The sequence below is a fragment of the Micropterus dolomieu genome, linkage group LG02, assembly GCF_021292245.1.
Source record: "Micropterus dolomieu isolate WLL.071019.BEF.003 ecotype Adirondacks linkage group LG02, ASM2129224v1, whole genome shotgun sequence".
NCBI lineage: Eukaryota > Metazoa > Chordata > Actinopteri > Centrarchiformes > Centrarchidae > Micropterus > Micropterus dolomieu.
The window spans coordinates 9,247,149-9,274,173 of record NC_060151.1 but is presented as its reverse complement, the minus strand read 5'-3'; the positions used below and the strand labels follow the sequence as shown (position 1 = coordinate 9,274,173).

The 27,025-nt window shown below is 40.2% G+C and overlaps 2 protein-coding genes and 1 long non-coding RNA gene across 8 annotated transcripts in view; 2 read left to right on the top strand and 1 right to left on the bottom strand.

The window, feature by feature from the left end:
* LOC123985541 (zinc finger CCCH domain-containing protein 7B-like) overlaps positions 1-14,633 on the top strand; it is an 18,309-nt gene extending 3,676 nt beyond the window's left edge. For 2 of the 3 annotated variants that reach the window (XM_046073139.1, XM_046073157.1), the window contains 19 exons: positions 704-868; positions 1,181-1,261; positions 1,689-1,748; positions 2,006-2,060; positions 2,222-2,394; positions 3,639-4,227; positions 4,681-4,742; positions 4,835-4,928; positions 5,284-5,445; positions 7,583-7,788; positions 8,316-8,416; positions 8,542-8,723; positions 9,671-9,756; positions 10,147-10,304; positions 10,442-10,547; positions 10,783-10,891; positions 11,765-11,901; positions 12,037-12,206; positions 13,807-14,633. In XM_046073139.1, the coding sequence (XP_045929095.1) occupies positions 704-868; positions 1,181-1,261; positions 1,689-1,748; positions 2,006-2,060; positions 2,222-2,394; positions 3,639-4,227; positions 4,681-4,742; positions 4,835-4,928; positions 5,284-5,445; positions 7,583-7,788; positions 8,316-8,416; positions 8,542-8,723; positions 9,671-9,756; positions 10,147-10,304; positions 10,442-10,547; positions 10,783-10,891; positions 11,765-11,901; positions 12,037-12,206; positions 13,807-13,987 (2,877 nt within the window). In that variant the 3' untranslated portion in view covers positions 13,988-14,633. The remainder of the gene's footprint in view (positions 1-703; positions 869-1,180; positions 1,262-1,688; positions 1,749-2,005; positions 2,061-2,221; positions 2,395-3,638; positions 4,228-4,680; positions 4,743-4,834; positions 4,929-5,283; positions 5,446-7,582; positions 7,789-8,315; positions 8,417-8,541; positions 8,724-9,670; positions 9,757-10,146; positions 10,305-10,441; positions 10,548-10,782; positions 10,892-11,764; positions 11,902-12,036; positions 12,207-13,806) is intronic. The other variant, XM_046073148.1, reaches the window with a different exon arrangement.
* LOC123985760 lies at positions 4,512-20,225 on the bottom strand. 3 transcript variants are annotated; one of them, XR_006828740.1, is made up of 4 exons: positions 19,871-20,225; positions 8,481-8,700; positions 7,235-7,335; positions 4,512-5,453 (listed from the first exon to the last, which is right to left on the bottom strand). It is a non-coding gene; the product is annotated as an uncharacterized LOC123985760 (long non-coding RNA). The 3 variants fall into 3 exon arrangements; XR_006828738.1 differs by having other exon boundaries at positions 8,515-8,700; positions 19,871-20,221; XR_006828739.1 differs by lacking the exon at positions 7,235-7,335 and having other exon boundaries at positions 19,871-20,220.
* On the top strand, positions 15,405-27,025 carry tefb (TEF transcription factor, PAR bZIP family member b). 2 transcript variants are annotated; one of them, XM_046073406.1, is made up of 4 exons: positions 15,405-15,659; positions 21,414-21,968; positions 22,592-22,809; positions 23,186-27,025. In XM_046073406.1, exons 1-4 carry the CDS (start codon positions 15,551-15,553, stop codon positions 23,399-23,401), a joined length of 1,098 nt encoding a protein of 365 aa, XP_045929362.1. In that variant the 5' UTR covers positions 15,405-15,550; the 3' UTR covers positions 23,402-27,025. The 2 variants fall into 2 exon arrangements, with proteins under 2 accessions (XP_045929362.1, XP_045929353.1); XM_046073397.1 differs by lacking the exon at positions 15,405-15,659 and adding an exon at positions 20,068-20,779.

The window sequence follows — 27,025 nt, the reverse complement described above, 5'->3', positions numbered from 1 at the left end:
CGAGAATCTACACAGATACATATCCCCAGTTGTGAAAAAAGACAAAAACACTGTGGTATGTTGAAGACAAAAATGTAAAAATCAAACTTCTGGTTTTATCCATAGTTAATTTATCTGATATTCTTAAAAGAAAATATCTATTTTAATCCACAGCTGGAATGAGAAAACCCGAAGCTTTGACCTACAACAGTCAGGAGCAGTGTCTGATGTACTGCAAGTGACAAAAAGGAAAGAAATACCCTTTACATGTGCGTTCAGTCAAAACACAATGCAGCGTTATCTGTAAATCAAATAATATAGGTTCAGCTCATGCTAAGAAGGCGATGGGAAGAGAAGAAATTAAGAGAAACTGCAGTTCAGAAATATAAGGGTGTGATTCACAGTGTTGTCCACTCATTTTCCAACAGGTATTTGGACTCATTGATACTATAAACTCAGTCTGTCACTTGTCATTTACATCAAAGGAGGCTTTCTGTCCTCACCACTTTTCACACTTGATCTATGAAGCGGCTTCCAAAAACAATACCGATCTGGTTCTCTAACCCTAAAGGAATTTGACCAGCACTAAATCATTTAGATGTGTTTATCATCAGTGCCAGGTCACTGAGCTTAAACCTGCATACCACACTTACTTCACTTGCAAGCTCCTCATTTGAACTGTTTTCACCATGTCCTTTGCGTTCATCTCTTATATTTTCCACAGGGGGATTACCATCGAGCCCTGGAGGACTGCAACAGAGCTCTGAAACTAAAAGAGTGCAAGGAAAACCCCAAGGCCCTGTACAGGAAGGCACTTTGTTTGAAGGAGCTTGGGAAGTACAGGGAGGCCTACAACTGCACCACCGACTGTCTGCTCATCAGTCGTCTGGTAAAGGAAGGAGAGAATTGGGAGTCTTACAGCATTCATAATGGATGGAGTTTGACATTGAGTCAGTGACACAATCTCCATCATTTTATTTTATTTTTCATTTTTTTGGGTCAACAAGATAATTCTCTCTCATCATGGAGTGGATTGCAAAAATGTGTACAAATTTAGGGTGCCTCTTTTTAGCTTTGGTTATATGAACAGTAAATGCAAGGCACAAGATAAATTGCATTTGTTTATCAGTTTCAAAAAGACTTGTAGCTGTCACAGCTTTTACATTGGATTCATTTGTTCTGCTGTTTTAACTTTTGACAGGACAAACAGGTGAATGAGCTTGCACAGGAACTGGCCGTCCACCTGGGACTAAAAAATCGGAAACCCTATGTCAGCGCAAAGGTTAGTAAATTATTATTTTTTTATTTTGTTCACTGAGGAATACAAGTGAATTGTGTTAAAGGGTTTTCTAAGTATTCAGCTCTATTATGGTCAGATAGGATGCAGTTTATATTGTGATATTGACATAAATCATTGATTTATTGGGTGCTGCTTATCCAGTGAATGCAATGAGTATCACGTTATTTTATCACATTGAAGCCAAAATCCTGTAAGTTAAATATGCAGTTCAATGGGCTAGTTGCATACAGCAATATTAGAAATAGCAACAACGGTATACACAGTAAAGATAAATCTCTTAATGTTTGTCTATCTTCTCACAGTACACATCGTCATATTGCCTAACTCTATTGCAGACATGGTGCAGATTTGTTCTTATTTAGTCCTCAGCCTGTTTCTTACATCCAGTCTGTTATCTTCTCTTACCCAGAAAGACGCACTTATCACAAGAGGTGTCGCAAATGGAAACATGACCGCTGAAACGATCATGGCAAGTTCCATATTATCTCTAACATTCACCACCATATATGTTATAAAATTTTACTTTTACATTTACTAACAGACACATTTTAGTTTGCTTAAATGCAAAAAAGTTTCAGCTGACAGTGATTTCATGTCACAGAAACAGTAATTATGCATGCTTTCCTGTTTTGCAGATGTGTTCTTGTAGAGCCTTTATTCATCCTCTTCTCAGACATTTATTTTATTTGGGCTTGATTATACTTTTTTCCCCCGTCTCACTTCCAGGTATCTGGTGCTCATTTAGGAAACGGTACCAATCCTCTGAGTGGCCTTGCTCCAGGTGTGAATTCTTGACTTTGACTTGATCTGAATTGTGGTGCGTTAACATACAGTTAACGTTTTGTGTCTCCACATCTGTTTTCATGATTTAAGTTCTTGAAAACATTTCACAAAATCAATTACAAGTAAGATCTAAATAAATTCCCTCCTGGTTCTCTTCAGTCCGCTTTCCCAGCATGTCTCAGCCGTCCAGTCCCTCCACAACTCCCAGCTGCCACCAACCCGCTGTCTTCAAAGTACCTGACACGGTGGACACTCTGGAGGACTCTGAGCTGATGGGAGATGACTTGGACAGCCTGCTCGACTGCTTCCCTAATGAGCAGGAGCCAACTGAGGTAATAACTGTTTGTTACGTGTTTGTCCTTGCAGACCAGTTATTTAACTTTTTTCACTGATAATGGAAAGCAGGTGTCGATAGTTGTAGACGATTACTGAACTTTAAGGTGTGGAAGAGCATGTAATAATACATGAACATTGTCCAACTCTTGGGAATTTCACACATCGAATGGAAAAACAAACATCAAAGAAAAACATGTTTGAACTCATTTGCAACAAAGTGCATACTTTCTTATTCATTTCAGGCAGAAATGAATGTCACATTCACTTGTCATAGTTGAATTTTACTTTGGATAGCTAATCCATCGCTGAAGACATTCTTTCTCTTCTCTTCTAAAAACAAGTTTTTATTATTACCTGTTGATGCAGTTGAAATGTTCTCTGAGTGGGAAGTTCCAGTATCTGATATTTTGAGCTACAGCTGCTGACAAACAGCCTGAACAGCCTGCGAGTTATTGAAAATGAAACCCAGAAGACCACAGATATAAACAAACATGAAGGTCATGAATGAACCAGATAATATACATTTGTTTGCGTTTTTCATTGAAAAAATTAAATCTGTCTCCAGTAGAAAAAGACACAGAAGAGGTCAGACTCTAAAAAGGATAACAAGGTTGTACATTTTCCTTTAAAGCTGCATTAATAATTTTTTTTTTGCCACCTGTGGGAAACTGAACAATCAGTCCTATCAATCATTGCCATTAGTACCATAGAAAGTGGATATGCTGACATGTTCGCAAACAGTTGCCTCTTTACACTTTAGCATTAGATTGGAGTTAGGTTTCTGTCCACTATTTACTCCCTTTTATGATCTATGTTGATCTCCACCAACTCTTGAAGGAAATAACTGGCTCTTAAACAGCTAGATGTTCCACTTTCTTCACCAGCTAGTGTCTTGTCTATTTGCCATTGGTGCTGGTAAAGTTGTGTACAGCAGGTTTATTAGAGCTTTTCCACTGGAAACAGCTGGCTGTTTGCTAAACCAAACAAAGAGCTCTGCAGAGCTGAGTGAAGCTGCGGAGTCAAAACATTAGATTAGATGTTGCAGCTTGAAGTGTGTGTAATATGTCATAAATAAAAGTTTTTATGTAGATGTATATTCTCATATTAAGTTAATTGTTTATCATGTTGTTAATGGTTATAATAAATGTTGGCTGACAATAGCAGGGCAATTGTCAGCCAACATTCATTAACACCTTCAAATATATTCATTTAATTCAGGTATTGTCTTCTTGTTTTCCAGACCCACACCCAGGCAGCATCCTCAGTCCCCAACAAGACCTCCACATCCCCATGCACAGTTCCTTTTATCCTGCCCGCCCCGACACCCCAGCTACCCCCGGCCTTCTTCAGCTCGGCCGTCAGCCCACTCAACACCCTGGACTCCTTTTCAGGTGGTGGGTGCAGCACCACACCTGCAACACTAGATGCTCTAGACGACCTCTCGCCCTCCGGAATTGGTGGCACAGATGCTCTAAACCTGGGAGTGACCTCTGTGGCGCTGGATGAACTGGATGCCCTTGATTCCCTGGATGACTTCTTGGAAACGACTCCAGGTGCCGCTGCTGCTGTGACTGAGTCCAAAATAGAACTGGATGTCGGCAACAAGTCCCTTGATGATTTGCTAGATGAACTAGATCCCCTGGAGACTGTCTCTGATCCAGGAGGTCAGAGTGGTGTTGTCCCTAAGCTTGGTCTGAAAGCTGTGGACCAGGTCAAGTCCCTTGATGCCCTGGACTCGTTTCCCTCAGTGGAAGGTGTTGGGGCAGCTTTGCCAGCAATCTCCTTTGGGGGAACAGCCCTGGACTCATGCTCTGATTTCCGCTCAACTGGTAATTATGAACATTGTTAACATTATCACAGCATTGTTTCCCAACCTTTCGGCCTTGTGGCCTTTTTAAAATGTAGCCTCTTGAGTTGTGAGCATCATCAACATCAAGTGAGGTTTTTTGGTTCTCACATTGTTTCATTTGAAGCACTTGAACAAGTGGAAGTATGCAGTATTTTTGGGGGGGAGGTGGGTTCTAACTACTGACCTACAGTTTGTTTCATGACCCGTCTGCAGATCTGTTTTATGATGCATATAGGGTACAGTGGGAAATGAGAATAAACAAAATACAGTAAAGCCTGACACCAGATTTTAATTTCAGGTTATTAGTGCTCCCCTTTTTTAAGACCATACTGGCGTTTGTACATGTTTTAGCTCATTTACTACAAAGTGTGTGTACACATTACACAAATGCATACAGTAGTTTTTTCATTTACTTTCTCTCATTGCTCCTCAGGTATCACAGGCTCGCACAGTGCTGCAGCTACAGTAATGCGATCTCCAAAGAATAACTACAAAGTAAGACTGATTATCTGGCTTGTCTTGCCTTCTCCATTTTAGCCTGTTTTGTTAACATTAACTGAAATCTTATTCTTACTGTGGCAACACAGGAGAGGAATTACAAAGGGCTGGTTGCAGCTTCTAACCCCCTGTCTGCCACCCATGAGTTCTTGCAGGCGTGCTCTGCCTGTTTCCCTCGGCAAGGTATGCTAGCAGTCCAACTGTGTCTCAAACTAACTCTAGTGTAGCGAGAAATCATAATGATCCTGTTACTGGTGATGGTTTTACTATGCAGGCAGTTTAATGCCGTTTTAATATTCCCTGTTTTGGGCAGGTCTGCATCCTGAATCCCTTCTCTTAACGTAGCTGAATGGGCAAAAACCTTAGTGAAAATGTGAAGCCATGACCAAAATGCAAAAATCTATTCAGAATACACCAGTTAAGATAACAAAAAATGTCTTACAAGCTACAAAAATCCATTACTGGATCTTTACAAACATTCAAAAAGAATTCCTGCTTTATTGTTCTATTGAATATCTTCAGTCTTTTTCATTTTCAGGTCAAAAGATTTGTAGTTTTGTTCATAAGCCAGACCTGGTCCACAGCTGTGAGCGAGACATTCTGTTATGTAGACGAAAGGCAGATCGTCCTTCAGAGTGGACCAGAGTGCGGCCGCTTCCTGCCTATACTTCCTTCAGTGGGCCGTTTGTACTTTGCAGGGGTAAGGATCTGAAAATTAAATGGACAACTGATGTCATTATATTTTCTGGTTTATCGGTATACACTGTCTGTTACTTGTTATTGTGGTTAAACATATGTGTGTAGTGCATGTATCATGACAACATAGTGTTTGCTTTGTTTTGTGTGTGTCTGTGCGGTATGTAATGCCGAAAAGAACACACCTGCAGTACGTTTTAGCATTATAATGCTTACAGTTTATCAGGTGTCACTTCTGAATAAGACTGAACTTTATGTTTATAAGCATTTCAATAAATTAAACATAGCTGCTTATGATTATACACAGTATAATTAATTTGAGGTAGAAAAACTTTTGGTACATTAACATGTGCCAAAAGAGTTTTTAGTCTTTAATCTTTTTTTTCCTACCTGGTAATGGCCGTGCAGAATAAAAGATTAAAACAATTCTAAAAAATACAAAAAAATCTTTATTTGTCTAAACTGATCAGGGTCAGATGTAACTGGTGAGATGTAAATGTTTGTTATATAGCTACAGACAAAAATGTATATGTAAATTTTAGGATGTTTGATAAGCTGGCTCTTTGTGCTCTGCACATGATAGAACGCTGGGTATCGTTTAGTTTTTTCAATAAAGTAGCTATTAAATTTATCAGTAAAAGATAATAAACATAGAAGTACTAAAACACATATACAGCTAGTCCAGAGACCTGCTGCCTAGGGTAGCTTCGGGCGTCTGGCTTCGGGATGCATGATCATTTACACAGTGTATGTTTCTGTGTTTTGGGGAGTAGAGATCCTCTCCCAGCCTTGAAATGAACATTCAAGAATAGGATAGGAACAACAAGAGAGGGAAAACACCAAAACAATCTCATGGCTCTGACCTAAACCCTAGTAAATTGGACGGACTAACATAAGGAGTATAGAAGAAGGAGAGGTTAAGAATAAAAACACAATACATATATATCTATAAGCCATAATGATAATAGTGATAATAATAATATTAAAAGATCGTACATAAAAGATTAAATGTAAGAGGACACAATTTTCTGCCATAACAGCCGCCAGGCGAGCATTTTGATGCAGGTTACATAGTGACGCAGATAGGTTAGATAGAAGAAAAGGCTGGACAACAATCGAGCTGTTTTTGGACAGTCCAGAGCAGTGTTATCTGTGGGACATGGTAACTTCCTGTAGGGTGGACTTTGGGCTTTTTCACTCTGCAAACCCATACATGCACAAAAAAGACATAATGCAATAAGCCTAGAAGCATAATATGACCTATTTCAGATATCTAAGTTTCAGTACTGATGCCTAAGAGATACTTTAGGCATATGGATACCTTAGTTTTTCAGGAATAATACCTAATGTTAAAGGTTCTCAAGCGGCAGCTGGCTCCCACCATTCAATTAAGAGTTTGCTCATAGAGCTGACTCATTCATGACTGACACATCACTACCCCATAGTTTCAGCTGGGAGATGTGTGCATATTTTCCTTATTAAACTGAAAGGGGGAAAAAAAAAAACTTTCTGAAATGTATTTTTTTCCCCCCCCAAACTAATTGTCTAGTTATCTCATCGTAAAACACACTTCATTCAAACTCGACAGAAACAAAGTACAGCTTCACAGAGACGCTAGCGTGGCTGCAGACTCTTTGGCTTTTACTGTTCTGTGAAAACAAAGACTAAGTTCTCTAAACCCAAACAGTCATACAATAATACAAACTATAAAATACAGTAAAAATTATAACTTTAGGGCGCTCGTTAGCGCATCTGGTAGAGCGTGCGTACCATGTACAAGGCTGAGTCTTTACCTCAAGAGCCCAGGTTCGAGTCCAGCCCACGGCTCTTTTCTCCTTGTCATCCCCCCTCGTTCTCTCTTTCTCCCACATTTCCTGTCTCTCTTCCTCGGTTTCTATCAAATAAAGGTAAAAGCCCCCAAAAATTATCTTAAAAAATGTATCATTTTAAATGAGGAAATACTGGCTCCAAGAACAAGTTAAGAGAAAGAATCTGACCAGATTTCAACTTTCAGTATTTTACAGTTTTTGATACTGTTGTTTGGTCTGGTAACGATGATGAAGTTTGACCAAGAACTAGGAAAATAAAAACCTCCTGTGGACGTGTGACAAAGTATGTTCTGTATTTTTTTACATGTCCAGAACTGCTGAAGTTCGGGAACTGTCAGTACAAAGAGAACTGCAATTTTGCCTATAACCAGCTGGAGATTGACGTTTGGACAGCGGAGAGGAAGGGGACGCTGGACAGAAAACTGCTGTTTGAAACAGACGCTGTCAAAATGGACCCTGTAATCAACATCATACGCCTTCTACAGGAAAACAAGGGCATGTTCATGTTCCTCTGTCAGGTTAGCACGGTCATACAGTTTTACATAGTATTATAATTGTCAAACACTTTTTTAAGTCATGTTTGTTTTACTTAATTTTACTCTTAAAGAATATGTATTTTTAAATATTTTATTATTCTCTTTTATGTTATCATATATTATGTTTTCTATAATGTTTTTTATGTACTCAGGTCTCCCTTAAATTATGGAAGGCAAACCATGACATATCCAAATTACATATCGAATAAATACATTTTTTAAATTGCAGAAATCTACTACTGTTGTCGCTGTCACAGTTTGATTGTTTTTGTATGAGAATGAGGTATATAGGTTGCACAATCTTTAATAAGATGTCTGTCTCTTAACATTTACACAACACTCTTTTTACATCATAATTAATTATTAATATTCATTTAAGGACAGCCATGCTCTTAGTCTAGAAATGTGTCTTTGTCTCAGTGTCTCTTTTTCTTTCTTTGTTCCTTTACGTCCTGTTGTTGGTCTCCTTTTCTTGGCTTTCTTTTATTTTTGTCTCTCTGTCTTTCCAGGAATGCTATGACAGTAAACCTAGAATCATCAGTAAACGCTGCAAAGACGATCACACCATATGCTCTAACTTGGATGCTCGCCACACCTTTGATGCTAACAAGTGAGCTTGTTTACAACATGTGTGTCACTCATCCTCTTGTTCTCGCTCATTACTCACACGCTACCTCTTTAACGCTCATGTTTTTCTCTCAAACACACTTTGATTTCTCCCTCTGGGCTTGTCAGGTGCCTGGCATTCGTGGTGAGGACCCACAGTGTGAACTACAGAAAGGTCCGTCCACTGAGCGTCCTGTGCCACTTGGATCTGTGCCGCCAAGCCATCCGTTATGGCTGCCAGAGAGAAGACAACTGCCATTTTGCCCACTCCGTCATAGAGCTCAAAACCTGGAGAGTGCAGCGGGACACAGGTGCAGTCCGTCAGACACGTGCAGTGGAAATAGTAGAATCAAGAGCAATTTGTATTTTGTTTGTTCCCTGGAATAAAATATCAAAACATTGAAGAGGTGTAATCTAATCAATTTACAGTGAGATGGCTCATTGAAACAGGATTAGCTCTAAACACATTCGATTCATTTTAAAGTTGCTCTAATCAATATTTTTATATTAACAACAGGTCAAATGACTATAGGTAATGTGAAAGGGGGGGCTCGTAGTAACAAATAATTAATTGACTCAGCTCCACAGAGCTTTTTAGTGTCCTTTTAAACTCATTACCATACTTTTTGCAACTTTACAATTTTGGTTCACTATCGACTCTCATCAGTGTCGTTCCCAGAAGCAGCAGCAGCAGCAGCAGCAGCAGCAGCAGGCAGCAGGCAGCTGTATTCAGCAGCAGCAACAGAAAATAACTCAAAATAAACTCACTTTATTCTACCTACTCAACACAAAACAGCACATACAGTCACAGTTAGCTACTAGCTGGTGAACATTTTGTAGCAGTTAAAGAGGCAGACATTTCCCTTAGAGTGGAGACCAAAACAGAGCTAAAAGGACAATAAATATTGGATTGACATTCATAAGGTGGACAGATACATGAATCCTAATGCATGATGATGTTGCTCTGTATCTGCTGGATGTTTGTTAGCTATATCAACTTACTAAGGCGACATGTCAGAACAGTTTGTACCGCTGCCTTCAAGAGGCCAAACAAATCAACAAATACTATTAATACTGCTGCAAGTTATTTTTCAGTTATTAAATCCAGAGATTCAATGATGTAAAAATAATAATTGGTTTAGGCATTGTAGTAGTATCCTACTTCAGTTTTTCGAGTAGAAACCAGAAGACAGCGGTACCTTGTAATGTTTCTCTTAAAATGAGTGGCAATTTTATTTCTGTGTCTTTGTGTTTACAGGTATCAGCCCTGATGAGATTGTGAAAGTATCTACAAAGTATCATGACAAGCAGGAGCAAACCTCAAGCAAACACAAAGGAAATAGAGTAAGGAACCATTTTTAGCATTGTTATTATAACTACACAATTTTCCCCCTGCATATAGACCTGCATGTTTGGTTTTTGGTCAACTTGTGCACCGAACAAATCTGCTTGTTCTTTCCACATGTTGAACCACCTCACTGCTGGCCTAGTTAATGTCTGTCGACTGAATGTTTGACCTTTTGTAATTTACAGAGCTTTTTATCTAAGGACTGTCACATTTATCATAAATATTAATTAAATGTACTGTGCTCTCAGTAACCACTTTGTACATACAGACCCGTGTAATTATTGGTTTGAAAATGTGCTAATCTTTGAGATTATTTTGTATTTGATTATGGCAGATGAAAGTTAAATGACTATAACTCTTATCTTTGTCAATCATTTAATATTAAGCAGTTGTCTTCTGGACGTGGTGGAAGCAAAACTAGAGAAGGAGTTGGGAAGAGTATGAACATGAACATGAAGTTTGCCTGTGCTCAGTGCTGGCGGGACGGCCTGATCAGTGAACCGGACAAAACCCTCAAGTACTGCACTGCCAAGGCCAGGCACGCGTGAGTACAATTTTTTATATATATATATATATATATATATATATATATATATATACACATTTTCTGCGTCCTGTCTGGGTCTAGCAGCTGTCTCATTTTCAGCCTCTGTCATCTTCTCCTTTTGTTTTCATCTTCAGGTGGACTAAAGAGAGATGGGCACTACTGGTGAAGTCCTTGGAGAGAAGCAAATGGGTTCAGGTCCGACCACTACCACATGCCAAGAACTTCCCTGCACACTATGATGTAGGTGTGCTTCCTCTGCTCTTATGCACTTTAATATAACAAGTAGTTTCAACCAAGCGCTCCGATTCATCACTGACAGATATTTCTTGCCTTTTCATGTTTACTATGTTCTGTGTATTTTGCACTTTAAAGACTAAATTTGTCTAAAAGTGTTCCTGTTGGTGCTGATTAAGGTGTTTCTTGAACGCTTGTGCTGCACATTATGATCTGTGTTAAACAAGTTTTCTCCTGGTAGATATGTACACAGATTTTGGCGAAACGGAAATGTAACTACACTGGGAAATGCACCTTTGCTCACAGCCAGGAGGAGAAGGAGATGTGGACGTATATGAAGAATAATGACTGTAAGTTATTAAAGTAATGCCTTAAAACAGTACTTCACTGATTTAGGTTGCACTCCTGCAATGTTGGATCCACGATGGACAGTTTAAAAAAAAATAAATCAAAATTGGTGCAGTATGATGTTTGATCTCTTATTATAGCATGTTAGCATTCAAACATTTGCTAATTTGCACAAAACAAAGTACTACTGAGGCTGATGAGAATGTCATTAGTTTTGCAGGTATTTGGTCATAAACAAAACTTTGACCTCACGATGGCATAATATTTTCTGTTTAATATTAAATGCAATTTACTTATGATTGTGAAGTGAATAATACTCGAAAGCTGATGATACACGGAGCAACTTTTAGAGCAATGGTGCTGGGCAATGTTGCTGTCAATGGTAATGAGTAAAGATTACTACCGTAATCCCCTTCTCCCGCCACTCCGCCACCCTCCCTGCACCGCCGCTATCCGTTCAAAACATAGTCGGACTTGCCACCAACAAGATTGCAACATTGCTCTAAAATTTGCCCCGTGTATCATCAGCTTAATACTGATAGGCAACGCACCCTTTTATACCAGTGTGAACATGCCCGAAGTCACAGCCAAGGGGTGTCATTAAGTGACGGCTTTTAAATTAGTCACGCACACAGTATTCAAAGTCACAGAGCAGCATCTAGTGGAGTATATTGTGATTATACATTGTCTCCCTCTGTTTCCCTCAACTCACATTTGGCTTCGAAATGTTGTTAAAATGGGTAGAAATCTGTAAACAAATCTCACTTGAAGAGCACTTCGCTCAGTCTTTTGGGCCTTGATTTGTTGTCGGACTTCGGTTTTGTCTCTCACTGAGCATCCTCAGAGTAATAAAAGGTGTATATTTTTGTCTGTAGTGCGGGACATGCAGCAGATATATGACATGTGGCTTAAATTAATCGCCCACAACCACCAGGCAGATGGAGCCATGCTCACCCAGCCTGTCCCAGAAGAGAAATATATCGTCATGCCAACTGACTATGCTGAACCAATGGTGGGTATACATTTGCTTTATGGTTCAGTAATGTCAAAGACCAAAAATAGCTGCACTGGCACCAAACTAAAACTTGTGTTTCCTGACTATGTGTCTATAAGAGGATGACCATGATGCTTCGTTTCTGTATTTCAGAGTGGCTTTCACTGCCGTCTGTGCGGTAAGCACAGTAACAGTATAAGGCAGTGGCAACAGCACATCTCCTCTGAGAAGCACAAGGACAGAGTGTTCAGCTGTGAGGGAGAAGATGAAGCGCTGACGTGGAGCTACCGTTTCCCTGGGACATGCTTTGAACTCTGCCCCAAGTAAGATCTTTTCCTGATTAAGTTGTTGGATTCAGTCAGTTGAAGTCACCTGGTTAGGGATCCAGCATTGGTGTGTTGTTAGTCTGAATCACATACACAGCCCACAAAACTTAGAGTAACCTAACCCTTGAAAATCAGTTTTGCTCACCTACAGGGGGTCGACTTATCACCTTTCTGCAGTGAAAAAGAAATGCACTCAAATCTAGCTCGGGTCCTTTGTTGCATGTCATCCCCTCTCTCTCCTGCCTTTCCTCCCTCTCTTCACTGTCTGTACTCCAGGTGTGCCAGTGCACTGTGACATCACTGTTGTGCCTGATTAAAGGTGCAACAGAGCACACTTCTGACCATACCCAGATAACACACGCATTAGTGAAGATGGCTGTGGCCACAAGTAAAACAGAGTTGAAACTGTAAAACTAGGGAGGACCTTTAACAAAAAATATTCTCCACAGCTTTTGCCAATATTTCTAACTACTTCCAATAGTAGACTTGTCAGCTGCATTTGGCCACTGTAGAGTTGGGCCAATGCAACATAAATAGGCACAAGTGGTGTAAAGCGGGGCTTTAATCTTGATCTGTTCATTTCACAAAAAAATGATCTGTCTTCAGATTTATACTGAAAGTTGTTGGAAATCATATGGACTACCACATTTCCATGTGTGAAGATTATATTGGATATTTGTTCATTCAAGCCACATGCAACACTTTCTACATAGAGCCAGTCGGTCTGTCTGTAATGAAACCAAATAAAGATAATTTCGACCTTTGGTTACCTTGCAAATTGATAGCAGTGCATACTGATCAAAATAGCTGCGTCAGTCACTTGACCAAGCAGGCGGAGGGGAGTACAGAGTCTGACCAACTGTTTTGGAGAGTCACTGGCTGTCACCTTTGGCTTACTTTAGCTCAGCAATTGACCCTGAGATGACCTGGGGAAACCTGTTTTTAATCGATATTGAAAACTTTATTTGAGATAAGACAGTTAAGAAGGGAAACGTGGGAGAGCGAAAGGGGACGACAGGCAGCAAAGGGCCATGGGTCGGACTCAAACCCAGGCTGCTGAGTCAAGGACTCAGCCTTTGTACCTAATCGGCGCCCCGTGATAACATTTTTGGCCATTTCACCCAGTCCTACTTGTACTGTTTCTGACTAAACTTTTGGCAGTTTAAACTTTTGACTTTGGTCCAGGAGATTTTATTATTATTTTAACTATTAGATAAATATCTACTGTCTTGCTAGAATTATGACAAACTCTGAAGTTCCCCTCACTTCCACAGAGCATCTTTTAGGTCATTGTTTTGTTTTACAGCCCAAATGTAAATTTACCTTTTTGGTTCACTCATAAGAAACGCAGGCTTTTTTTTTGTGACAACACACAACATAGTAGAGCATTTAGCAGCTAAATGTGTTAGTTATGAGTTAGTGGAGACCAAAACAAAGCTAAAAGCCAAATAAGTGCAGGTGATGCTCTGCATCTGCTGGATGTGTAAAAACCAACTGTTTGCTAACAAGTTAGTGATTTCAGCTTTATAAGGCTATAATACTAAATGTCCATGTTGGGCTCAGATCTAACATTTTGCATTGCGTTAATGTTCGACAGGTTGGGTGGCAGCTGTCCTGACGGTGTGAGCTGTGACTACGCCCACAGCAATGAGGAGCTCCAGGAGTGGACCGAAAGACGGGACTTCTTGCGACGAAAGCTGGCCAGAGCAAGGGAAGACATGCTCATCATGCCTGATGAGTTTGACTTTGGGAAGTTCAACTTTCTACTTCAGGATTAAGATTTTTTTTGACTTTGTGAGACTGCCAAACTAGAATTTCAAAACTAAAATCAGCAGGTGATGTGGTCACATAAGCAGTGTGTACAATTTACCAAAACATCACTTGGAATGTAAGGTGTAATGTATTTGCCTTCCCAAACATGCCAAATACTATTTACTTTAAACTGGTAGATATTTTAATTCCTTCTAACATTGTATTTTTTTCAGAGCTATTTGTATTTTCTGTTCAGCTGAAACGTCAGTAAAAAAAAATAGTGCTGTGAAAGTAAGGCTCATGTTTGTGCCATTCATCTCAGATTATTCATAATGCCTTCATATATAACCAAACATGACCCATGTGACATCTGTTTGGTTCTTTTCTGTCCATTAAGAGGCTGTTCAAAGTCTTAACTATGCATTAAAAAAGTCCCCAAAGATTTCTCAACATTTAACACAAAAAAATTTGGTATGCTCCGTTATGATTTGTAACAAGTGAAGATGTGTTTTTGGTGGTATGACTCGACTTTTTGTATTTCTATGTGGAGCATATGTGTGTTATTCTGGGTCATATTTTCATCACACAAGGCAATTATTGCCATATTGGCCAAATTATTTTGTCTTACAGTTGTGTTCATTGTTTAACTAAATGAGAAGTAAATCACGTGAATCACTGTTTCTCCAGTTTACATAGCTATAAATACCCAATGATGAGAATAATAATAGAAATAATAATATTAAAAAGGTCATGGTGGTTGAGTGTTTCCCAGGTACAGATTTTTAGGTACATGTAATTTACTTGAGTATTTCCATTTGCATACTAGTTTATACTTCGACTCCACTACAATTCAGAGAGACATATTTACTTTTTAACACCAATACACATTAATAACAGCTATTACAAGTTACTTAAGATTTTACATTCAAAAAAGTGTATAGAATAGTTCAAATTAGCTCAACCAGCTACAACGTTCAAACACACTGTGTGTGAGGGGGCAATGTTCTACATGAAGTACTTGAAGTAAAATTTGGTAATAAGACTTTTAGTGAATTAACATTTTGTATGCAGGATTTTTACTTACTTGTTATTACAGTGTGATATTTTTTACTAATAGTTCTTCCACCGCTGTAAGTAAATTTGTCATTGCGCTCCATGCAGTCACCTTTTAGTGCACTACTCAAACACATCACTAGATGGCGCGTGGCGCTGAGGTGGACCTGGCCTCGAGCCTCCTCTGAATTGCACGTGCCGGTGTCTTGCGTGGAGATAAATGTGCTCGGATGAATAGGGTTGTTGTGGCCATCATTAGTTAGAGCCCACCCCCGCTTTCTCATAGGCTCTGCGGTGACTGGCAGGCGCGCGCCCAGCTGACATCGCATCCACAAGGCATAGGGGGCGTGGCTCCCTTCAACTCATTATCATACATGTTGTTTGGACACATGCAGGCGTCCCCGTGATGTGACCTGCTGCAAAGTTGGCTAAAAGTGACTCAAGTCAGCAGCTGAGAGCACACAGACACTCACTCACAGCCTGAGCGTTTCTCACTTATCTCACGGACATCAGTAGGTACTTTACACAAGTCGTTCATGATGTCTACAGCTAGCCAAATGTTCTTTGGAGATAGGAGCGACGTTCCTGATCTTCTCAAGTCCTTGGCGGACTATCCCTTCTCCTTTCCTGGCTTTGATGACGCCGGTAAGAATGTTTTCTTATTTATTTATTTTACAAGCAGAAGAACAGGCTTGAAACTTTAGAGTTGCACAGACAAACAAAATTGAAATGTATTTACTCCTGACAGTAGGATTTTAAGTTACTTATACTTTACTTGAATAATATTGAGTCACTTTATGCCACTTATACTTCACTACATTTCAGAGGGATTGTACCAATTTGTATAATTTACTCGACTAAACAAATTATCCTCATAGTATGGTTAAACTGGCTGAGGTAACGTTTAATCTATATAAATATATATTTACCTTAATAATCAAATCGTATAAGAGTCTTATGACGGTGGTTATTCTGCTGCTTAATCAATACTTTTATAAATGTCCTTTTACTGTTAAAACTACTTTTTAAACTGGTAAAATCTAAAATTGTTGTAAAGATGCTATAACTAGCTGACAACTTTAATCCTGATGTGTTAACTGCAAAACACCTCACAGCCCTCATTACACTGGTCTCTCTGTAGTTCTTTCTCACATGTCCTTGTTAGGGTGAGGACAGTAACACTGATAATGTAGAGACAGTAGCTCAGGCATCAGGCCAGCAGATATCGGTCTTCTCTGGGAGAGGTTGACAAGGTTGGATCTTCCAAGAATATTTACCAGAAATGAATGTCTCCACAGTTTAGAGTGCAACTCAATGATAGTATTAGATTCCAGTGTGATGTATGTAATGCATTGGAGTCTAAACATCAGATAGATTTGTTGTTCAGGTTAGACCAGTTAAGGATGACCTAAGAGAGAAAACCTACAGGCACTAGGGGGAAGACAGAAACATAAATCCTTCATATTTGGTGTTGGCATTGCATGTGTTTACACGTGCTGACTCTGTTTCTCTTTGGTCAAGTATCCCTAAACTTTGCTGTGTAAGATTTCATCAGTCTCTGAAAACCTTCTTCCTTGCTCCTGACTGCTGGCTCACAATATTTAGTCAACAGTCATCACATGGACACCTGGAATAAATCTGATCATGGTTGTATGTTGAGGTCTACTGTAGCAGGTTCAGGCCTATATGGAAATGTGTCCAGCTGCTTTGATCACTCACGTGCACAGTTGATCAAAGGCAGTGAGCTGCATTTTATCAGCAATCTGTCTGTGCTATGCCTCCGTGCAGACACACAACACAGCAGCCTGCAACTGATGCAACAACCCTGAAACATTCCTCACTCAGAGTTTCATCATTAAGTGCTTTGTGCACTCGGTTCTTTGTGTGTACTTTCTTGCTGACTTTCTTGTTTTTTAAAGATTATTTTTTGCCATTTTATTCGATAGTTGAGACAGGCGGAAAACATAAGGAGAGAGTGACATGCAACAAAGCCCCCCCCATCTGTAACTGAACTAGTTTCTTTAGGATATCATGTTATCATAACTTAGACCACTATAGGCCACAGGTGTGACCCTTTCTTTCTTTGAGTGTTGTTTTTCTCCTCACTCGCATGTACTCCACATGTCAAAACAGCACTCCTCCAGATGGCGAGGACAGTATTGTTAGTACATTATGCAGTATGCTAAGTTTACTGTGAATGATCAGACTTTCACAACCAAGTGAAAGTGACGCTTTGTAACACTGGAAAAATAACTTACTACTTTTTATGCGCTTTGACTTTGCTGCCAACATGTTTCAACATTAAATTAGATAAATACATGTTGCACTCTGAACTAACTCTAAATTTCCATTTGCTAAACTTTTCTATAAACTGCTGGTAATCAAATTAAGAATTTGTACATGGCTGCATAAATTCTTCATCTGGGTAGATATTTGGAGGGAATAGGCAGAGGATCACTCAGCCTGGCCCCTGAGCCCGGTAGACAATGCTGGGATTTAGATTCAGCATGTATGACTGAAGTGACATCTTGTTTTTGGGACAGCTACAAAGTGTTCACATGTTTGTCATTGGAACACATGCTAAATAATGAGCACATTGTAAACTCAAATATTTAAAAATGGCATTATTCGTTGAATTTCATCATCTTGGACACATTTATGAATTAATAAGCCAAGCATATTTTGCAATAAATGTGACAATTTAATGCAACATAGTTGGATGTTTCATGTTTCAAGCATGACAAAATGCACGACAGTTTTTCTTGATCTGACTGGCACTTGATGTAGATATGAAATGTGCAGTTCTGCATATAACCTGAAACATTTGATAAAACTTGTAAAAGCTTGGCCTCATGGCTCTTGACCTCCTCATCAATGCCAAAGTTATAGCATACTAAGATTATGAGACATGAAGCATGAAAATAAACATGATTAATTGAAATACCCTGAAAATATGAAGCTTGTGACATTTTTATGTTATAATTTAGCAAGTTAGGCCTTCAGCAGCATCAAGGAGATTTCACTGATGGCTGTTACTTGGCCCATCAACAATAATGTAAGTCATTCTTCGAACCTGTACTTGCCTTTGGTTAATGGGTTTATTATTCATTTAGACACACATACTCTGGACTGCCAATTTCACCGTCTTGTTCGATGCGTCTGGTAATGATCTATAACTCCAATGGGTCACCTTGCTGGGTGCCCTTTGCTTTAGTTGTGGTCAGTAATGATTGCATATTCTCCTCGTGACAACGAGATATTTATTGCGTCACCTTGTCTATGTGAATTTCATGTTATTTGGCAGTATATTAGTGCAAATTACAGAAAAAGTCATCTTTCTTTCTGCTTAGTATTATTATTTATTTTAACATAACGATAAATCAGTTACCTTATAAAATGTGCCCCTCTTTAATAAAATGCCATTACATATATTTTATCATTTCCTGTATACAAAACAGTAAAGTTCACTGATTTCTAATATATTAAGTGCAAAAAAGTATGCTCCAACACTATGTATCACTATACACGATCAGCTGTAACATTATGACCACTGACAGGTGAAGTAAATTACACTGATTATCTCGTTACCATGGCACGTCAGTAGGTGTGATATAGTATTCAGCAAGTGAACATTTTGTCCCCAAAGTTGATGTTTTAGAAGCAAGAAAAATGGGCAAGCGTACGGAATGGAGCGACTCTGACATGGGCCAAATTGTGATGGTAAGACGACTGGGTCAGAGCATCTCCAAAACGGTCTGCAGTGGTCAGTACCTACCAGAAGTGGTCCAAGGAAGGCAAAGATGTGAACTGGTGACACGTTCATTGATGCATGTGGGGAGCTAAAGCTGGCCAGTGTGGTCTGATCCAACAGACAAGCTACTGTAGGTCTGATTGTTGAAAAAGTCAATGCTAGTTCTGATAGAAAGGTTTCAGAACACACCGTGCACACTCAGTGGAGTCTATGCCTCCATGGGTCAGGGATGTTTTGGCGGCTACATTATGACCAGCAGGTAGTGATAATGTTATGGCTGATCAGTGCATACTGTAGTAACCTACATACTGTTAGTATGAAATAGGTACAACTGATTACCCAGTTAACACTTTATACAACAGAGAAATGTTGATTCATTTGCCAAAGTGCGCAAGTTAACTGGATTGCAGTATAAACACTCTTCTGTAAAGAAAAAAAATTGGATTACAGTAAATGTTTTAAGAAATTAAAATACATGATAAAGTACTACCAAAGAAATTTGGAGTTTGCTGCCTCGGTTAAGGGTCCTTCTGAACTGTTTATAGGCAGCAACCTCTCTGCTGACTACATCTCCTACTCTTTAGTCCCTTCCCTGTGCTCAAGCTGCTGCAGGGATTTCACTGGCTTCTTCTCTGCCGGGACACTTACAGCAGACACCGTGGTTACTGTGGTGAACTTGTGGGAAAACAGCGATTAGTGGTGTAGACTGGGTGCTGTGCGGTTTGAACATTGTGTTCCTGAACCCAAACATCCTGCCGAAGAGAGTTCGCGTGCTCACTGTCGCGTGCAATACTGTGTCGCGTGCACGAAAACGTGAGATTTTCTCTTTTGCTGTGGCCGCTGCGAGTGTTTGATGTGGGGGATGTTTCATTAAAAATGACGGTTGTGGGAAATAATAGATGGCGTGCTGAGTTCATACGATAGGACCACGTGCAGCAACGCCTACAAAAAATACAAACGTTGAATTTTAGATGATTACTGTGAAATGGATCTGTGGAACTATAAACGAGCATGTGGTCGAAACATAGTTTTGTTAGAATACAGTGAATACATACTGGTACAGTTTCAGTCAGAGCTGTCTGGTAAACAACATGTACTCTATTACCTTTGGGTCCCGTGCCAGGCGTTAGAACGATGGGCTCGTGCCCGCTTCAGCTCTCCGCACGTGCTGAATGTCTGAAGCTACGCCCCTCGACAGGTTGTACTTTCACGTGAGTAGGATGGGGGCGGGGTGCACGTGTTTGGCCACGAGTATCTTCTTGCCGAGGGTAGGATGCGAGCGTCAAAAAAATCTTTGCACGCGCACACTGCGTTATTTATTGGGTGTATACAGTTTGTGTGGGAGCAGGCTTGCAGTCATAGCCTACAGTTTAATCTGAGGTCATGATGAGAGTGTGTGAATGTGTGATTTAGTATCCCTTAGCTGGATGCTCCCCGCATCATTTCCTTGCACATTGTATGCGCGAGCAGTGACACTTAAAATATACTAATACGCTGCACGAGACTATATGTTATTGCAATTCACGTCCCACACGTTTGGATGGACTGTGCAGCTTTTTCTATGCAAAGAATCGTGTGAGTTTACAGCCACTGTAATACACATTTATATGAACAGCACTGACAACCAATCAGCTGCTACTATTCCACGAGTGGGCGGGGCTCATGAATATCCAAGAAGCGCTTTCTTTGGGCGAGGAAGAACAAGGGGTTAGTGTAGTGTTGTTGCTCCCAAACAGGCCTGGCAGCATCAGGAGTGGTTAAACAAGCTGAGAGCCGCGCTTCGTTTCGTTCCCGTTGTTTCCCGGTGAAGGAGACAGCTTACGGTACCGTCAGGAACATCGCCGCGACGTGCTCGGAGCTCGGCAGGGAACAATGCCAGGCAAAGCCGCGGTGACAGCGGCGCTTAAGTCCAGTGCTAACGCCGTTACAGCGACCCCGCAGAAGTCCTTCCCTTTTGTTTTAAAGAAGATCATGGACATTCCTCCTCCTAACATACTGGAGGAAGGCGACGACGGTAAGATAAAAAATGCAAACACGAGCGCTCAGTATTCCAGTGTGTTTGTCAACGGGTTTTAAAATGGAGTTATATAGTAATCTAGATGTGATGGCGTTAATCTCCAAGTGTGTGTGAAGGGCTGTTTATTGTCTTTGTATACATGTATGATCGTTAATTATTTAGTGCGAGATTAGTGCGGACATGCCATATGTCGCACGAAGCCAGTTTGATCCAAGGCTGCGAGGAAACAAAAAAAGAACAAAAAGTTCCAACTCCTCTCTGCGGCTCTCCAGGCAGCGCACCCACACTGGAAACACACTTAAAGACCAAGACATGGTTTGGCTTTTCATTAAACACATTGGTCTAGTGGGATTTTGTCTCTATAGTTTGTGGGGTTGTGTTTAGAGGCGCATGTGTGTAACAAGCAGGGCTCTGGCTCCCATGTTACTGTGCCTTTCTGGTTTCCACTGAAGCATCACTCTTGTTGTTGTTGGTTTTTTTTTTTTTTTTTTTCATCTAATGTTAGTGATCGACTTTCTCTCACTCACTGACAGACTGTTTGGCTCTTACCCCCTTCTTGGCAGATGTGCACATTTAACTCACAGCAAGCAGCCATCTCTTTAACCACTGTTCCCTCTTGTCTTTAATGCAGACATAGAGAAAGAGAAGCTGTGCTCATCAGAGGATGTGGAGGGAGGCGAGGCTGGAGCAGCCAGTACTGGTGGAGGTTCGAGAGGAGGAGGAGGAGGAGGAGGAGGCGGTGGTGGTGGAGGGGTATCAGCCTCCTTGACCCCAGCCATTTGGGAGAAGACCATTCCCTATGATGGGGAGACCTTCCACTTGGAGTACATGGACCTGGATGAGTTCCTCCTAGAGAACGGGATCCCTGTGAGTCTGGAGGAGGAGGAGCTGCAGAAGAGCCTGACCTCAGCGCTAGGCAAAGGCAGATCCATCCCCAAGGTTACTGCCACAGCTACTACTACAACAGTTGCAGCAGCTGCAGTCTCCGACTCAGTATCTTCCCCCTCTGTCTCCGCCACCTCTACAGTCCCGTCAGATCCAGAGGAAACAGTCACAGTCACTACGTTACAAATAGCTAAACTAGAGGAGGAAGAAGAAGAAGAGGAGGAGGAAGAAGAAGAACAAGAAGATGAATCTTTGTCTGAGGAGGTGACAGCAGAACTGGAAGTGAAAGAGAAGAAAACCGGTGAGAAATTTAGATTTTTAGGGAATTCTTTGGATTTACAGTTGAGGTTATGATATGAGGTTCCACTACACATCACTGTAACCTGTAAAGTCCACAATCATCAATTTTCCATAAAAACCAGAAACCGACTTGCTGACCAAAACATCTACGGAACATCTATGAAAAATGTTCACTTATGTACACTCATGGTACACAGAAAGACAAAATGTGCAGCCATTAAGACATTTCTGAGTTTCTAACTGTGTTAGAACTCAGTATGAGGAGAAAAAGTATATTTAATGCCAAACACTAAACCCCAAATTACAGCCACAAACATTACCACAGAGTGGAATCAACACCTCCCTGACACATTTTAACAAAACCTGAACATTATGGGCTTCACAAAGAGAGGATCATTACAGGATGTTTGTATTGATTTCAAATACAATGTACATTTTTTTTTCATCTTCTTGTCTCTAGGAAAATAGTTACAACACTTAAACACTTAATCTCCTCTGTGTCTAATGCAAACATGTGTAAATTCTTAAACCCAATGAACTGAACTAAATAGTAGATGTGGTTGGTTTTGTTTAGTTGGTGTGGCCTCTTGTATCCAAGCTTACTTTTTCTCTCCGTACCCATAGATCGTAACCCTGCAGAACGTAATATACCTTCCCCCATCGACCCAGATGCCATTGAGGTGGATGTTAATTTCCAGCCGGATCCCACAGACCTGGTCCTGTCCAGTGTGCCGGGGGGAGAGCTGTTCAACCCGCGCAAACACAAGTTCTCGGAGGAGGAGCTGAAACCACAGCCTATGATCAAGAAGGCCAAGAAAGTGTTTGTTCCTGATGAAAAGAAGGTAGGCTATTTAATCATATGTATGTTATTTTGGTTTGGGTCATTCCCCTCTAGCCTGCTGAGATAAAAAGGAGTATTTCTGTTTCCCCCAAAGACCCCCCCCCCCCTTTCTTTCTCTTTAATAATAAAAAACTATTAACAATTTATTTAAAAACCTGAGTGACAGTATATTTGACTACAAAAATGGGTGACTAAAGTTGCAGTTTGACTGTAAGGCCGCTTAGTTTTCTGGTCCATCCTGGTAAAGATTAAAGCATTTACAAACAGAGTGGTGGCTGGAGGATTAGAGATCAAAGATGTTGGAGGAGGGGGCAACACAGATGTTCGTTTGTTTCAAATCCTTTGCTAATGTTGGTTATGTCCACTCTTTCCATCAGGATGAGAAATACTGGTCCCGGAGAAAGAAGAACAATGTAGCTGCAAAGCGTTCTCGTGACGCACGGCGGCTGAAGGAGAACCAGATCACGGTGCGCGCCTCCTTCCTGGAGCGGGAAAACACGGCACTGCGGCAGCAAGTGGCCGAGATGCGGAAGGACTGTGGTCGCTGCAAGAACATCCTGGCCCGGTATGAGGCTAAGTACGGCCCACTGTAAAGAATTCAATAAAACCCACAAAGTCAAGAATCAATGAGACAAAAAGACAGAACTCCCTTTCCCGCAGAATTCAACTCCGACACAAACACCAAGCGAATCTAAATTTGCACTGTTGTCTTTGCTGACCTGCAGTCCCTGTGTCGAGCTCCAGTTGCTGTTTCTGACTAGAGTTTTAGATACACACTGGCAGGTAGTGAGGTGTGATTGGAGTGGTGGTCACAGGAAGGCCTGTGGAGAGCGCCTGGCTCCTACACTCCCAAGAGGAAGGGGGACGATTGTGGATACTCCCATGGTCAAACACACGTGGACAATATGGTAATGTCTCAAGGTGGCTTCAGAAAGTCAGGAATTATGAAAAGAGCAGACGGGTACAAAAAGAATCATAGGCATTTTCAATACTACGCAAATCAGTTTGATTCTCTGCACAGCACTTCTTAGTGGACCAAAGCATGAGAAGTGTCAGTTAGGAGTTGTTTTTAGAATGGTGCACTCTTGCTGTCCCTCACATTTTCCTTGTATTGCACTTATGTTTGTGTCTATACTCTTTTAAAATCCTCTGGCTGAGGCTCAGAGGGAGTACGTTGATTAACTCATGGCAGCGTAGGAGAGGAACAGATGAATCCATGGAAAAAGGAGAATGAGACAGATTCACAGTGATACTTCCAGGCTGAAAAGAATAAAGCAAAGACCTCAGGTCAGCAGAGGAGAAAAGAGAATCCGTTGAGTGGTGTTATTCAGTCACAGTTCTTCCATGCGCTGTGTGTGTGTGTGTGTGTGTGTGTGTGTGTGTGTGTGTGTGTATATATGTGTGTGTGTGTGTATATATGTGTGTGTGTGTGTGTGTGTGTGTGTGTGTGTGTGTATATATATATATATATATATACGAGTGTGTTGTGTTTGCACTTTTTCTTAAAAAACATGCAGGTGTCTATCTAATTTGCCACAACCACCATGGGAGACCCAGTATTTTGTGAGGGAGGAAAAAACATGCATGACCTAAAGTTTAAACTCCTAGTTTCCTTTTCCACCAAGAAGACATATTGTGAGGTTTCCTTTAAAAGACGATGATTTTACAAATGGATAGAGAGAGTAGCTCTATCTGTAGGTTACCATTGAATGCATATGTCTGATGATCTCCGGGGGCCCTCACTGGTGGAGGGGTATGTTCACATGTAGGGAAGTTTATTTTACTGCACATGGCAGGTAGAGGGCGCCAGAGCCACTGCCTGCCTGGTCATGGTGTAGTGATGGCTGGATTGATTTTGAAAAAATTTAAGCAGGCCCAAAGTTGACTGCTTCTAAACTTTGTAAATACATGATTGTCTCATGGTCTTTATTTGCAAGATGGGGATATTCTGACTGTGTCTTTATTAGCCCAGTACTATTCCTTACATTTGCCAAATAGTCAATGAGTGCTGTATTTATTCTGATGGTAATAATGCATCTGTTGATTGTGATGTATAACAATATGTCAGATAACTCTATTTCCTTTGAGGAACAAAACTTCTAATGAAACCAATGCAGGGAATTCAATGGTTAAACTGTGTTTTGGATGTTTGTTTTAAAAACAGATTTATATAGTTTTATGGTGTTTCCTCTATATACATACAGTATGTGTCTGAACACAAAGGACAGTGCACACTCCTATTTACCTCATCCAACACTTCCTATTTTGAATGGTTGAAGGTTTAGTAGGGCTACGAAGTGGTGTTGGTTGAAGCAGAGAGCACACAAAAAGCAGCTTAGTTCCATTTTGCAAAACCTTAAATCCGAGTTGATAAATTGAGTTCTTCTTGCCAAAGTGGCTGAGTCTGTGTCTAAAATGAGTAAAAACATTACAGACTGTTATAGGACTCTACATCTCAAGTGTCTTTGGCCGATGCAGATCGGTCAACTTGTGCTCATTATTGCCGTAATCTTGGAAAGAAAATAACTGTGGCAATAAAACTCTGTTATGTAATGCTTGTTTTATTTCTGTAATGATGTATGTAAAATTGCTATGATGTACTAAATAGAATTGCCCCAAAGTCATTTGTGCTTCCAGTTTAGATCCTCCGTAGTCTAGGATCCTAATGCATGAAACCCAGTAAACTTGTCTTTTTTTTTTTCTTTGAATATTTTACACCAAGTGTACTTAATGTCTGTAAACCATCACTGAAAACAAGCTATGTTTTTGGATGGGTAGGTCTCTTGTACAGTCCTGTCACAAGAACAAGTAGAGCATCTTTGCTGTGAGGCCCTGTGTTTATGACTTGCATAATAGCGCCACCTATCCTTGTGCAGCCAGTGCTTGACCTTGGGACGAACATCAGCTGAAAACAGCATCTTTTGATCACTGTGTGGATTGTTTTCTATTTACTAAAAGTTGATCTATATCTAGATACACTGGATCAGTTGGTGATTTTGTGTTTTCTTGATAGATTCTGTGTTTGTTTTTGTTTCCTGATGGTGTAGTATAACAGACATTTCTTAGCAATGCGTTAGCAATGTTTTTATTTTGCATTGACATTCAAACTTGGCATTGACTGCATTATGCTGTTTATACATCAATGTAGTTGATGAATGCAACCTTTAGTTCTCAACTAAATTAAAAATGTTCTGCATAAGGCAGATGAAAGGTACTGGCCAAGAGAGCAGTTCAGAAGACGACAAATCAAGATCGTTAATAGTACTGCATACAGTATGTAGCAAATGCTTTTTTTTAATTTGATGCATAGCACCTCAATCTACTGGCTTGCACCTCACAAACCTGCTCATTGATGATTGATTTAGCAGACTGCAAATCCTCCAGGAAGGAAAATAATATTAGCAGCAGGTTAGATCTGCAGATGTAGATATGTCTGTCGCCACCTACAGACAAAGATGGTAATAGCTGCTGCACTTTTGCCACCTGTAGGCAATAAATGTTACAACTCAATTTTTTTTCTTGACAGCAGCTGTTTTTTCTGGGTTTTTTAAAATATATTTTTTAATATAACCCGTATTTCAATTGTTAGCTAAAAACAAAAGGAACATAAATGTTTCACAGTAACCACTGGTAACGGTAACATCCCGTATGGCCGCAAATTAAGCATGAAAGTATTAATTGACCTGTCCAGCGTGAACATTTTACCAATAAACAACAGATGTCATGAGAAATAAAATCACCAAGTCTGATGAAGGTTTGCAGGTTCAAAATGTTAAAAAGTAAATGTCACACACAGCATATTTTTAAAAATACAGCTGTTACACTCTACTTGCAGATGGCACACGTGTGAAAGTGCTATTGTTTTCTTTATCTGCAGAATGTGCAAATTAAAGTCTACATCTGACTGTCTAAACTGCTGTTTTCAGGTTCTGGTCTGAAACTATTGGCGCTGACTTTGAGTGCTTCGCATCAATGACACTATGTCCTTGTTTGATATTCAAAGTAGCTACGATAGTCCTGAAAAATATGTAAGTCTGTATTGTAAAAGTTTTAAAAATTTTGTTTTGCTTTATTTTCTTTTTATATAAATGTGTTTTTGTTGGGTGTTTTTGTATTGTCCTAACCATGTACAGGATACATGCAACTGCAGTACCATAGTACAGTCATACCTGTACCTTGTATCATGCATATGAAATAAATTGGGATTTAACATGTGG

What these genes read in the sequence shown, in the direction of transcription:
- tefb (XM_046073397.1), top strand. Translation starts at nt 20,638, where the DNA reads ATGCCAGGCAAAGCCGCGGTGACAGCGGCGCTTAAGTCCAGTGCTAAC. An exon ending in ACTGGAGGAAGGCGACGACG is followed by an intron (nt 20,780 to 21,413) that starts GTAAGATAAAAA and finishes TCTTTAATGCAG; the next exon opens with ACATAGAGAAAGAGAAGCTG. An exon ending in AGTGAAAGAGAAGAAAACCG is followed by an intron (nt 21,969 to 22,591) that starts GTGAGAAATTTA and finishes CCGTACCCATAG; the next exon opens with ATCGTAACCCTGCAGAACGT.